Source organism: Anomaloglossus baeobatrachus, chromosome 11 (assembly GCF_048569485.1).
Source record: "Anomaloglossus baeobatrachus isolate aAnoBae1 chromosome 11, aAnoBae1.hap1, whole genome shotgun sequence".
NCBI lineage: Eukaryota > Metazoa > Chordata > Amphibia > Anura > Aromobatidae > Anomaloglossus > Anomaloglossus baeobatrachus.
Window position 1 is genome coordinate 27,647,347 of NC_134363.1, and position 11,688 is coordinate 27,659,034.

The following is an 11,688-nucleotide window of genomic DNA, read 5'->3' on the forward strand; positions in this document are numbered from 1 at the left end:
TAAGTCTAAAAGTCAGGGGGAGGACTAGAGTGCAGAAGTGGAAGACGAGGTGGTGGATGATGAAGTCACTGACCCAACCTGGGAAGGTGCCATGCAGAGCAAGGACAGCGGTGCAAAGGGGGAGGGATCCACAGACCAGCAACAGGCAGGAAGAGGCAGTGAGGTGGCCAGAAGTAGAGGGCGGGAAACTGTTCCAGATAGCACCCATATACAGCAAGTAACCAGGCCATGGGTTAGGTGTTCCTCAGTCTTGCACTTTTTTTAAAAAAAAAATAGGGCATAGGATTTACTAATCTTGGAGTCCCACTCTTAATATTGAGGGAAAAAATTCTGAGGCCTTCTTCTATATCAAAGATCCCCAAAGCTTTCTGACCTTGAGAGCCACATCTAGCTCTGAAAGATGATCGCGAGCCACATCCAGCTCTCAGATAGGCTTGCGAGCCACATCCAGCTCTGAGAGAGGCTTGCAAGCCACATCCAGCTCTGAAAGATGGTCGCAAGCCACATCCAGCTCTGAGAGAGGCTCGAGAGCCACATCCAGCTCTGAGAGATGGTTGCGAGCTGCATCCAGCTCTGAAAGATGGTCACGAGCCACATCCAGTTCTGAAAGATGGTCACGAGCTGCATCCAGCTCTGAAAGATGGTCACGAGCTGCATCCAGCTCTGGGAGATGGTCGCAAGCCTCATCCAGTTCTGAAAGATGGTCACGAGCCACATCCAGTTCTGAAAGATGGTCGCAAGCCGCATCCAGCTCTTAAAGATGGTCACGAGCCGCATCCAGCTCTGAAAGATGGTTGCGATCCGTCTTCAACTCTAAGAGAGGTTCATGAGCCACATCCAGCTCCTGCCCCCTCACAGTAGTGAAACCCAGAGCCCCCATTAGCAGTATAATGACAGCAAAAGTTTTTCCACAGAAATCACGCCCAGGCAGTATACCAAGATCCAGGGGTTCCTGGCTTACCCCCATTCAGATCTGTTTTTCTATGTGGGGCTACTCACAAGTCACCATCTTGAGATCTCTTCCTCATACATGTTCGCTGTTTGATAGGTGTTTATGCACCAAGCTGGCAGAGAGCCATGAGCCACACATCATGCGCCCACAAGCCACATGTGTGCAACGCCTGCCTGGATCCACAGACTCAGAAGGGCTGTAATGAACAGGCTAGAGGGAAGCCACTCACTAAGCAGGACCCCTAGAACACTGAAACCCTTTAACCCCTATACAGGGTTTTGGAATTACACAGGGCCCAAGGTGATCACTACCTGTGGAAGGCCGCAGTCCGAGAGAGTAGTAGTGAGGCAGGGTCGAACCAGGAATTGCAGAACAGGGACTGAATTGGCAGGCAAGGATGTAATCAGAAACAAAGCAGAGGTCAAATCCGGATCAGGCAGCAAGACAGGAGGGTAGTCAGGAACAAGCAGACGTCAGAACACCAGAATCACTAAACAGAACAGGGCGGAACAGGAGCCAGGAATACAGAACTATCTCTGGCAGTGGTCAGCAGACAGGAGGGGAAATAAGAAAGTTGTGGTGTCTTCCCATTGGTTGTAGCAATGATGGTACTTCAGCTGGAAGACACACGCCACCCACAGTCAGCCAGTGGTACCGGAGATCCCAAGGAAACACAGCACAGTGGACGAGCGGAGCCTGCGCCTACCAGCGCCGCTGGCATTGACTCTTCTCCCATCACCAGCACTATCCACGGCAGGAAAACGGCATCGCTTGGTGATCAAAGTAGAAGTATCTGGAGCGGACTCCAGTGGGGGCATAACAATGTGGTCCCTAGGCCACAGGTTGGGAAACCATGTTCTACATGTTTTCCAGGGTGTATTTCATTCCCTCTTTGTAATTTTTGGCAGACCTTGAATACACTGCATAGGCTTTACTCATCTAAGGGTTCCACTTTTAATAATGGGGGGAAAAATATTCTGAGGTCTTTCTCTACGTGTCTTTCAGTGTTTTTGAGTACCTCCTTCTACGTTTTGGCAGCCCTTGCATATAGTGCATAGGTTCTGCTAGTTTAGGATTTGCATTCTTAATAATGGGAAAATAAAATTTCTGAGGCCTTTCCCTACGTGCCTTCCAGGGGGTATTGCAATCTCTCTTTCTAATTTTTTGCCAGCCTTGCACTTAGTGTCTAGGAATCCCACAACCTAACAATTTTAATAAAATACATTTGAGGCCCTCCTTTATGTGTATTACAGGGTATATCGGAGTCTTTCTTCCTTCTAATTTTTGGCAGTTCTTGCATTGTCCACATAGGCTTTGTGAGGTTTAGAGTCTGTCCTTCAAAAATTAAACAGGATGTGTCTGACCATGTCCCACACCCATTACTGGTGACTCCGCGTGGGTGTAGTTTTATTTACCCCTCTACTATGTCTTCTACTGTAGTCATAGGCGAAGAGGAAATACAATGAGTGATGCCACTGCTATAAAGGCTATGTTCACATGTTGCAGTTTTGCGGCGTCTTTTTTGCAGCATTTTTTTTCCTGAGTTTTATACAACTTAAAAACTGATTTTTACAGGATCAGCAAAAGCAATGAGATTTCATAACTTTAATGCACACAATTGATTTTTTTTTACCTGATTGAAATAAAAAAACGCTGCATTTTTTGTAAATTTTTTCACCTTTTTTGCAACAGTTTTTCAACATTGAAAGCAATGAGTGTATGAATATAGCCTAAGGGGATGGAGAAGGGTTTTTTTTTCTCTTTTTTATTTTGCATAATATATACAAGTCATTATACAGGAAGGAATGTTTCCTAACGTTTTTTTCCAGTAAAATCCATATTATGTTTGGTTTTGCATCTTTCATTGTAAGTGTGTAAAAGTGGCGTAATACTCTGCCAACATTGTTCCCGGCAGTGATCTGGGAGTCAGAGATGTGTCCAAGTGTCTTCCCCATGCTGTTTCCATCCATTCCAGTAAGTTTCCTGCCCTACTGAACCTCGTGGGAGGGTCTACCGGATAATGTTCAAATTCCCCATTGACTTCCATTATACTCGTTAGGCGAGTTGAGCCCGTCCGAGCGCCCAACCTGCCCGAAACTGGACAACCCCATTAAGTATTATATTTATGTCCTCTTAAAATAATGGTAAATTTAGTTGGTCTTTTATATTATATATTAGTTGGAAAATAGGACTGGCAGATCTAATCTATTTGTGGTGTACATGAACTCAAGAGAGGAAGTTGGTAGTAATACCACAGTATCATTTCCATTACTAGAAAAATAAGGAACTCTTAGCAGATAGAAAAATACAAGAACTAAAGCCTAAATTCTTTCCATTATACAGTCTATTGCTCCCAGTTATCACCCAGAGAGGTTCACGGTAATATTCTGCAATAAAATGTTTTTTGCCCCCAAAACATCATCTATGCAAACTATAGAAACACATTTCATGAGCTACAATGCAACTGAATTTGCTTTGACACTAATACAATGTATCACATTACGCTACCTGTGGATTTACATAGGACTGCCATTTCAGAGGGTTATTCCGGTACATGAACACAAAGCAATGCAAATAATTAAATTGACCTCAGCTAAAGGCTCATCTTACGTAAAACATATTTGGTTATCTAAAAGCAATCGTAGGGCAAATCTGAGACTTTCTCGATTCCCTATAGGTCGAAAACCAATTGGATTGAGTAGTTAAAACAATCCAAACCATTAGAAAAACCCAAATAATAGAATATCACATTAGAAAACAGGATATTTAGTGAGTGTTCCATAGTTCATTAAGTTTTTGCATGAACACAACTGTAGTCTTAGATCTTTAGATCTGGAACTGTAGACATCTTGAGATGGTCATCATAAATTCTCCACCAAAGATTCAATGTGAAGAGTCCAGGCTCAGTCAGGTAAACTGAGACTCTTGGTCGGAGACTGATCTTGATTTCCCTTGGCTGTAATTGTTTTTACCATGTTCTTCGCTAAATGCGCTTTCGAAGGCCAAAAGGATGGACCTCCTCAAAGATTCCTTGAAATCTCTCCCCAAGAAGACATATAGGAAAGGGTTCAAGCAGCTGTTGAAAAAAGCCAGACTTGTAGCCAAAGGACTTCCTATAAGAACCGCAGATCTTAACGTTTTGTTGTCCCAGTGGTGCATGACAACTTCTAAAACTGAAAGGATGTGATAGGGGAACCAGCAGAGGAAAAAAGCTGCTACCACAGTGGCCATGACCTTGAATGGTCGACTGGACCAAGAAAGTTGACTCCTCCTCAACTTGAGGGCCATCAATGAATAAAAAACTAAGATAAGCCCAAAAGGGAGCAGGAAACCAAAAAGAAACCGGACAGAGATCATCACCTGGTGTCTCATCGATCTGAGAGCCACCACCTCCAAGTCATCAAAGTCACTGGAAAAGGCGTAATTATTGTAGCAATGGGTCACATTGGTTTCGTTGTCTCTTATGGTGTCCCGAAAGGCCAGGTAGGGTGAACAGAGGCAAAAGGCAACTAACCAAATGAATAATGCTATGATGTTGGCTAGCTTGATGGTCCTATTGTTTTGCGCCCATACTGGTCTTACCACAGAAACACAACGGTCGGCACTGATGATAGTAAGGAGGAAGACGCTAGCAAATAAATTCAGGAAAGCCACCGTGCTGTTGAGTTTACATAGTAAGGTGCCAAAGGGCCAGTCAAATCCAAGGGCTGTATAGGCAATACTCAACGGTAAGAAGAACGTGAAGATGAAATCAGCAATGGCAAGGTTCAAAAACCACACAGTGTTAACAGTCCTCTTCATCCGAAATCCAGAAATCCAGATCACCAAGCCATTGCCAATGGTTCCCAGCAGGAAGGATATGCTGTAAATGATAATGGACAGGTACCGGAGTGTAGTCTCCAGCTCTGATGGAAGATCTTCTGTGGGGACATACTCTTCTTCTTCACTCTCCATTTCTAGGGCCAAAGGGTTGGGTGAGGATGGGAAAAGAGTTGACTGCTCCATGATGGTGGAGTCTGAAAAAGAGCAAGTCTGACCTTAGTACAAACCATCATTATTCATTGGAGGAAAGAATATACATTTTATGAGACAATAGAGATGAGACAACGGCGTAGACCTCAAGTGCGTCAGCTATTATTCATATTACAGTTTATAACAATGTCTCATTTTTGGCTTTTCTATATACTGGTAACTCAATATTCTATAGAAGAATCTACTTATTATCAAGTATAAGTACAAACCACTCCGTGGCTGCAGTCCTAGCAATGGCTGGTACCACACCCCATACTATAAGGTGGTGAGGACCTGCATGGGTTCTCCTTCTAAAAACACAGCGACCATACTCATTTGTATTTTATATTTTACCCTCCTCAATTTTATGAATGCCACAAGTGATTGACAATATTTTTATTTTTCCTATTAGATAAGAAAGTAAATAAGCAAAACCATGCCACCAATCAAGTAGGAGAACCTCAGTACCATGTTACCAATCAAGTAAGGAGAACCCCAGTACCATGCCACCAATCAAGTAAGGAGAACCTCAGTACCATGTCACCAATCAAGTAAGGAGAATCTCAGTACTATGCCACCAATCAAATAAGGAGAATGTTAGTATCATGTCACCTAAGAAGTAAGCAGAGCCTTAGTATCATGCTACCTACCAAGTAAGCAGAACCTTAGTACTATGTCACCGGTCAAGTAAACAGAACTTCAGTACCATGCCACCTACCAAGTAAGCAAAACTTTAGTACCATGCCACCTACCAAGTAAGCAGAACCTTAGTACCATGCCACCTACCAAGTAAGCAAAGCCTTAGTACCATGCCACCTACCAAGTAAGCAGAAACGTAGTACCATGCCACCTACCAAGTAATCAGAACCTTAGTACCATGCCACCTACCAAGTAAGCAGAACCTTAGTACCATGCCACCTACCAAGTAAGCAGAACCTTAGTACCATGCCACCTATCAAGTAAGCAGAGCCTTAGTACCATGCCACCTACCAAGTAAGCAGAACCTTAGTATCATGCCACCTACCAAGTAAGCAGAACCTTAGTACCATGCCACCTATCAAGTAAGCAGAACCTTAGTACCATGCCACCTACCAAGTCAGTAGAACTTTACTACAATGCCACCTACCAAGTAAGAACCTTATCACCATGCCACCTACCAAGTAAAAACCTTAATACTATACCTCCTACCAAGTAAAATCCTTTGTACCATGGCACCTATGATGTAAGAACCTTAGTAAAATGCCACCAATCAGGTAAGGAGAACGTTAGTATCATGCCACCTACCAAGTAAAAACCTTAGTACCATGCTACCTACCAAGTAAAAACTGTAGTACCATGCCACCTATGAAGTAAGAACCTTAGTACCATGCCACCTACCAAGTAAGCAGAACCTTAGTACCATGCCACCAACCAAACAAGAACGTTAGTAGCATGCCACCTACCAAATAGGAACCTTAGTACCATGCCATCCACCAAACAAGAACCTTAGTACCATGCCATCTACCACACTAGAATCATATTATTATGCCACCTATCTAGTAAGAACCTTAGTACCAAGCCACCTACCAAGTAAGCAAAACCTAAGAACCATGCCACCTACCAAATACGAACTATAGCACTATGCCACTTACTAAGTAAGAACCTTAGCACCATGTCATCTACCAAATAAGAACCATAGCACCATGCCACCTACCAAGTAAGAATCTTAGTACCATGCCACCTACCAAATAAGAACCTTAGTACCATGCCACCTACCAGGCAAGCAGAAAATATTTACCATGCCACTAACAAGAAGTTAATCTCAGTCTCAGTCAGTCTCATAATATCTTTCATGTCAGAAGAAGAACCCCAGTACCATGGCATCTACCAAGTAATCTCGTCCTTAGTACCATGTCACCTATTAAAAAGTAACTTTACCATCAAAGTACCAAGAAAGCAAAACCTCATTACCATGTCACCTACTAATAAGCAGAACCTTAGTACCATGCCAGCTAATAAGTAAGAACTTCAGTACCATGCCACGTACTCAATAAGGAAACTTTCACACTGTGTCACCTTTCCATTTCAGTGCCATGCCATCTGGAACATTGGTACCACTCCAATTTCCAAGTACTTAGAACTTTGGTAACACGCCACCTACCAGTAAGTAGACCTTTAGCATCATGCCTCCTACCGATTAAGAAGTAGAATTTTAGTATCATGCCATGTATCTAGTAAGTTCAAGAACCTCACCACCTGCCCATTAGGTAGAAGCTTGGTACCATGCCATCTGCTAAGTATTTTGACATTCAGTACCATTCCATGTTCCAAATTTCCACAATTTTAGACAAGTCCTCTACGAACTTCAGTACAAAATCCCTGTTTCTGTAAAACATAATGTTTTTGGTGATCTGTGACTGTCACACTCTGTCCTGTTCTGTAGATGTTAGATTGTGGACTGGCACAATGTCCACCTGCACCTACAGCAGGTAATAGAAGAAGAAGGTCAATCAGGACTGTTCTAGGAGATGTCGTTGGTTGGTCCATATCCAGTGTCCACCTCTTTCTTAAATTACCCCCCATCGAGCTTGAAAGTGTTGCTGAACATGGGTTTGGTGTGTGTCTTGGCGCTGTAGTCTTAGGTCCCAGTTCTTGGTTGCATCCGGTTATGACCTCCTACGTCAACTCACCACCTACAAGACAATGGGCCACCGGGAGCTTTTCATAGGGCGACCCGTAAACCTGTTCCCTTATAATAACTCAGAGACTTGTTACAAGACAAAGACAATGTCAAGAGTCCCAACGACAAATCCAACCAAAAATGGAAAATAAATTATAGAAAAAGGTAAGATGTGAGGAAATGCTGTACCTGCTGCTGGGACCCGAACGTGAGCTCCTCACCGTGAGGCAGACGGATGGAGAATCAGCTGGAAGATGAAGGCTGGGATGGTTGTGAGTCACAGCCGCCCTGACTGTAACCCCCTCTCTCCACAGAAAGGAGCTTAAAGGAGCAGGAGACGTGCGGTTACTGGCGGAGATCTGCTCCCTGATCTTCAGAATGTTCTCAACCCATTCCAAAAAGAGAACTTATTGTTACCATCTGCACTTACATATGTATATACTGTATGTAGAGAAGGGCGGGAGAACGCCCCAACATTCCTACGTTATAATGTTCTGCAGAAGCTGAGGTGTATTATGAGGTTCTGCAGCAGCTGATGTCTGTATTATGAGGTTCTGCAGCAGTTTAGGTGTGTAATATGTGGTGCTGCAGCAGCTCATATGTATTATGAGATTCTACAGCAGCTAAGGTATATTATGAGGTTGTGCAGCAGTTGAGGTGTATTAGGATGTTCTGCACCAGCTCAGCTTTGTAATATGAGGTTCTGCAGCAGCTGAATTGTGTACTATGATGTTCTTCAGCTTCTGTGGTGTGTATTATGAGGTTCCGCAACAGCTGAGGTGTTTACTATGATGTTCTGCATCATCTGTGGTCTGTATTATGAAGCTCTGCATCATCTGTGGTCTGTATTATGAAGTTCAGCAGCAGCTGAGGTGTATAATATGATGTGCAGCATCTGAGGTTTGTATTATGAGGTTCCGCAGCAGCTAAGATGTTTGTAGAGTTCTTGAATCCCCTTGTCTTCACATATGTGGTCCACAGCTGCTGCGGACGGCCTTTAGTCTTTATTCTCCCCCCAGTCTTTGTGCAGCCCCCTCTGCTCAGTTCGTAGTTCCCTAAAACAAGAGTTCACAAAAGGTAAAACTTCCCTTTACAGCTTTACTTTGGCAGAGAAGCCTCGGGGTCGCATTACATGCAGCTTCAGGACTCAAATCTTTCCAGCAGATTTTCTTATTCAGCATAGTCAAAGTAAATACACGTTTCCATATGCAGATGTAGCAGATTTGTCTCTGTGCAGCAGAGCTGAGTTTGCCATTTGTCACTGTTCATGTTGATATTGCCATGTGTTACCTGTGGTTCTGCAGAGAATACAGGTTAAGCTGCTACGACATAGTGCAGCCTGAATAAGGTGTCTGGGGTACAACCCTAAACTGTTTGATTAACCTTGGCTGGTTATCAAAAATAGAGCGGAACGCACGCTGGGTTTGTTTTGTTTTTTTAATTATTTAAATAAATACATTTTAAAAAATCAGACAACTGGGGGCTGGTATTTTCAGGCTGGGAAGGCCCATGGTTATTTGGCCCTTCCCAGCCTAAAAATAGCAGCCCGCAGCTGCCCCAAAATTAGTGCATCCATTAGATGTTCCAATTTTGGTGCTTTAACCAGCTATTCCCGATTTCTCTGGTGCAGTGGCAATCCAGGTTATACTTGTGGAGTTGATATTAGCTGTGAATTGAAAGGGGTTAGTAATGGAGGGGTGTCTACCAGAGAACCCCATTACTAACCCGGCATGTATAGAGTCGAAAAAAACACACAGGGGAAAAAAAGTTTATTTGACTAAAGACCCCCCCCCCACATGCGCTTATTCGCCAATTTATTAATAATCCAAAACGTATGGTCCCACTACTCCCATCAATTCCATGCACTGAAGCCATTAAACAAACTTTATTAACATGCAAACAGTAACCGAACACCAAACTTGGACACAGACTTTTATAAAAGTCTCTGCTCAGCCCCCAGCCCCCGGACAGCTGGTGTGTGGTACGAACTCCGAACTTTATCATTTGGGTTCAGTCATCCCTAGCGCAGATTCCAAATGATTCTCCCAGTATAATACTACCATATATGTATAACATAAGTGCCAAACACCGTACATTGCCAAATTCTAAACGTATTGCAAACTAGTTCCGAAAATAATACTGTCATATACACTCTACATAATACTGCTATATGGTGCCAAATGTTACACATATTCCACATGATCCTTTAAACGTAATGTGACTGTGTGCATGCTATATAATATAACTAAATAGTGCCAAATAATACACAGATTCCAAAGGATATTGCCAAGATAATACTGTTGTGATGATTCTGACAAGGTGGCAATAGACACTATTTGCATGCAGTAAATTGAGAGATAGTCAGACAGTCCGAGGTCATAAACCAAGAGGACACAACAGTACATTGGGGGCAGACAGAGAAAAGGACAAAATACAAGACGAAGGTCAGGGTTCCAGAAGAGTACATACAAAATACAGAGAGCAGGCGGGGACATGGTCAGGAGAAAGTCCGAGGTCAGAAGCCATGAAGTCACAACAGAAACAGGAGGGACAGGCAGAGATGGGTCAACCATAGTCCGGAGTCGAGAGGCTAACATCTGAACACTGAACACCACAGGAGCCAACAGCACAACTGTAACCAGGAAGTACAACTGGCGGCATCCTGAGCTAACATGCTCCCTAATGAGGCAGAGCAATCACCGGGAATGAGGAGCATCTGCAAGAGCACCACCCATGACCAGCGTGAAACCCAGGGCTGTGAAACAGCCAGCAGAGCATTCATCCTGCAAAATGCGCTGCACCATAAGCAATATATATTGGCTTTGCAGGAGAGCATGGCAGAACAATACTGAATGTTCTGCACACAGGAATTGTGACAACTGTCATATACATAGCATATATTACCACAATACAGTGCCATATTAGAGACAGATTCTTCCCGGCAGCTGGAGGGTTATTTCTGAATGATTCATTGAAAGATCAAAACATAAAAGTTACCATGAGGCAGAAAATGGGCCCCTGGGACATCGCGGTCAGGATACATACAGGACAATGAGAGACCCTGAAACCACAGGGCGCAGCTGTAACCACAGGCACAGCACAAAAACACTGCGGATAGAAGAGTAGCTTCACCAACCATCCTATAAATGAAGGCTGAGAAGGTGCTGGAACGGATGGAAGGCTTAAAGGAACATTCCAGGGAAATTGATACAATGTATCATACCTAGTGCAGGGGCGGAGCATAGACTCTGCGGTGGGCTGGAGCCCTGTCATCTTCCCGCTAAAAATTTGAACCAAATATAATAAACAAAGGGGTTAAAAAATAGTAAAATATTATACCCCCCTGTCCTAGACCAGATCCCTTCTTCTCCTGACACTGCAAATGACTGACCAGTCCTCTAGTTTTTGGATTTTCAGGCCTCTGGCCATTGGGTCTTTTGTCTATGTCTAAGCTTCATGCAGGAATGTTGGGCATGACACATGTAATTGAAGGCAATGACGGGCATCACAACCTAGGAGGTCAAGTCAACATGATTAGTCAGTCCCGAAAACCAGAAGATCCGACTACAGCATTGGCTCAGCATTTCAAATGGCAATGTAACTGTTATTTTGGAGTCCACATTATTTGGAACACTTTTTGGGCATTGCAGAAAATTCGTCCCCAAAAGAGTCCCCAAAAAGAAAAAAAAAGATGGCCAATGGAAAGCTCGAAACAAGTCTGTGCCCGAGGGGAAAATAAATGGATACAAAAAGGCCAAGGATTGTGGTCAAAACAGAGACAGATGTGTTCTGTCCATCTCGAAGAAGGATAGGTTAAAAATATTGAGGCCAGACGCACGAGAAAGAAGAATTGGGGTCGAAAATGGAAGAGATCTATTCATTGCCAAAAAACGTAGTCAATATTATTGAGAAAGGGGATTTTTGCTAACAGGAATGATGCACGTAGCTAAAAGAATGAGTGAAAAAGGGCGACAGTACTACCCATGAGGAACAGCCATGGTCCCATCTCTGCTGAGCCCCTACATTACATGACCTGTAGCAGCTTTTGTAGCTGCCTCTTCATTAT

General features: G+C 43.5%; 1 protein-coding gene across 1 annotated transcript; it reads right to left on the reverse strand.

Annotated features, from left to right (window-relative positions):
* Positions 1–2,675: 2,675 nt before the first annotated feature.
* On the reverse strand, positions 2,676–7,899 carry LOC142255942 (chemerin-like receptor 1). Its single transcript, XM_075327401.1, has 2 exons — positions 7,812–7,899; positions 2,676–4,968 (listed from the first exon to the last, which is right to left on the reverse strand). Exon 2 carries the CDS (start codon positions 4,955–4,957, stop codon positions 3,860–3,862), a length of 1,098 nt encoding a protein of 365 aa, XP_075183516.1. The 5' UTR covers positions 4,958–4,968; positions 7,812–7,899; the 3' UTR covers positions 2,676–3,859.
* Positions 7,900–11,688: the final 3,789 nt, after the last annotated feature.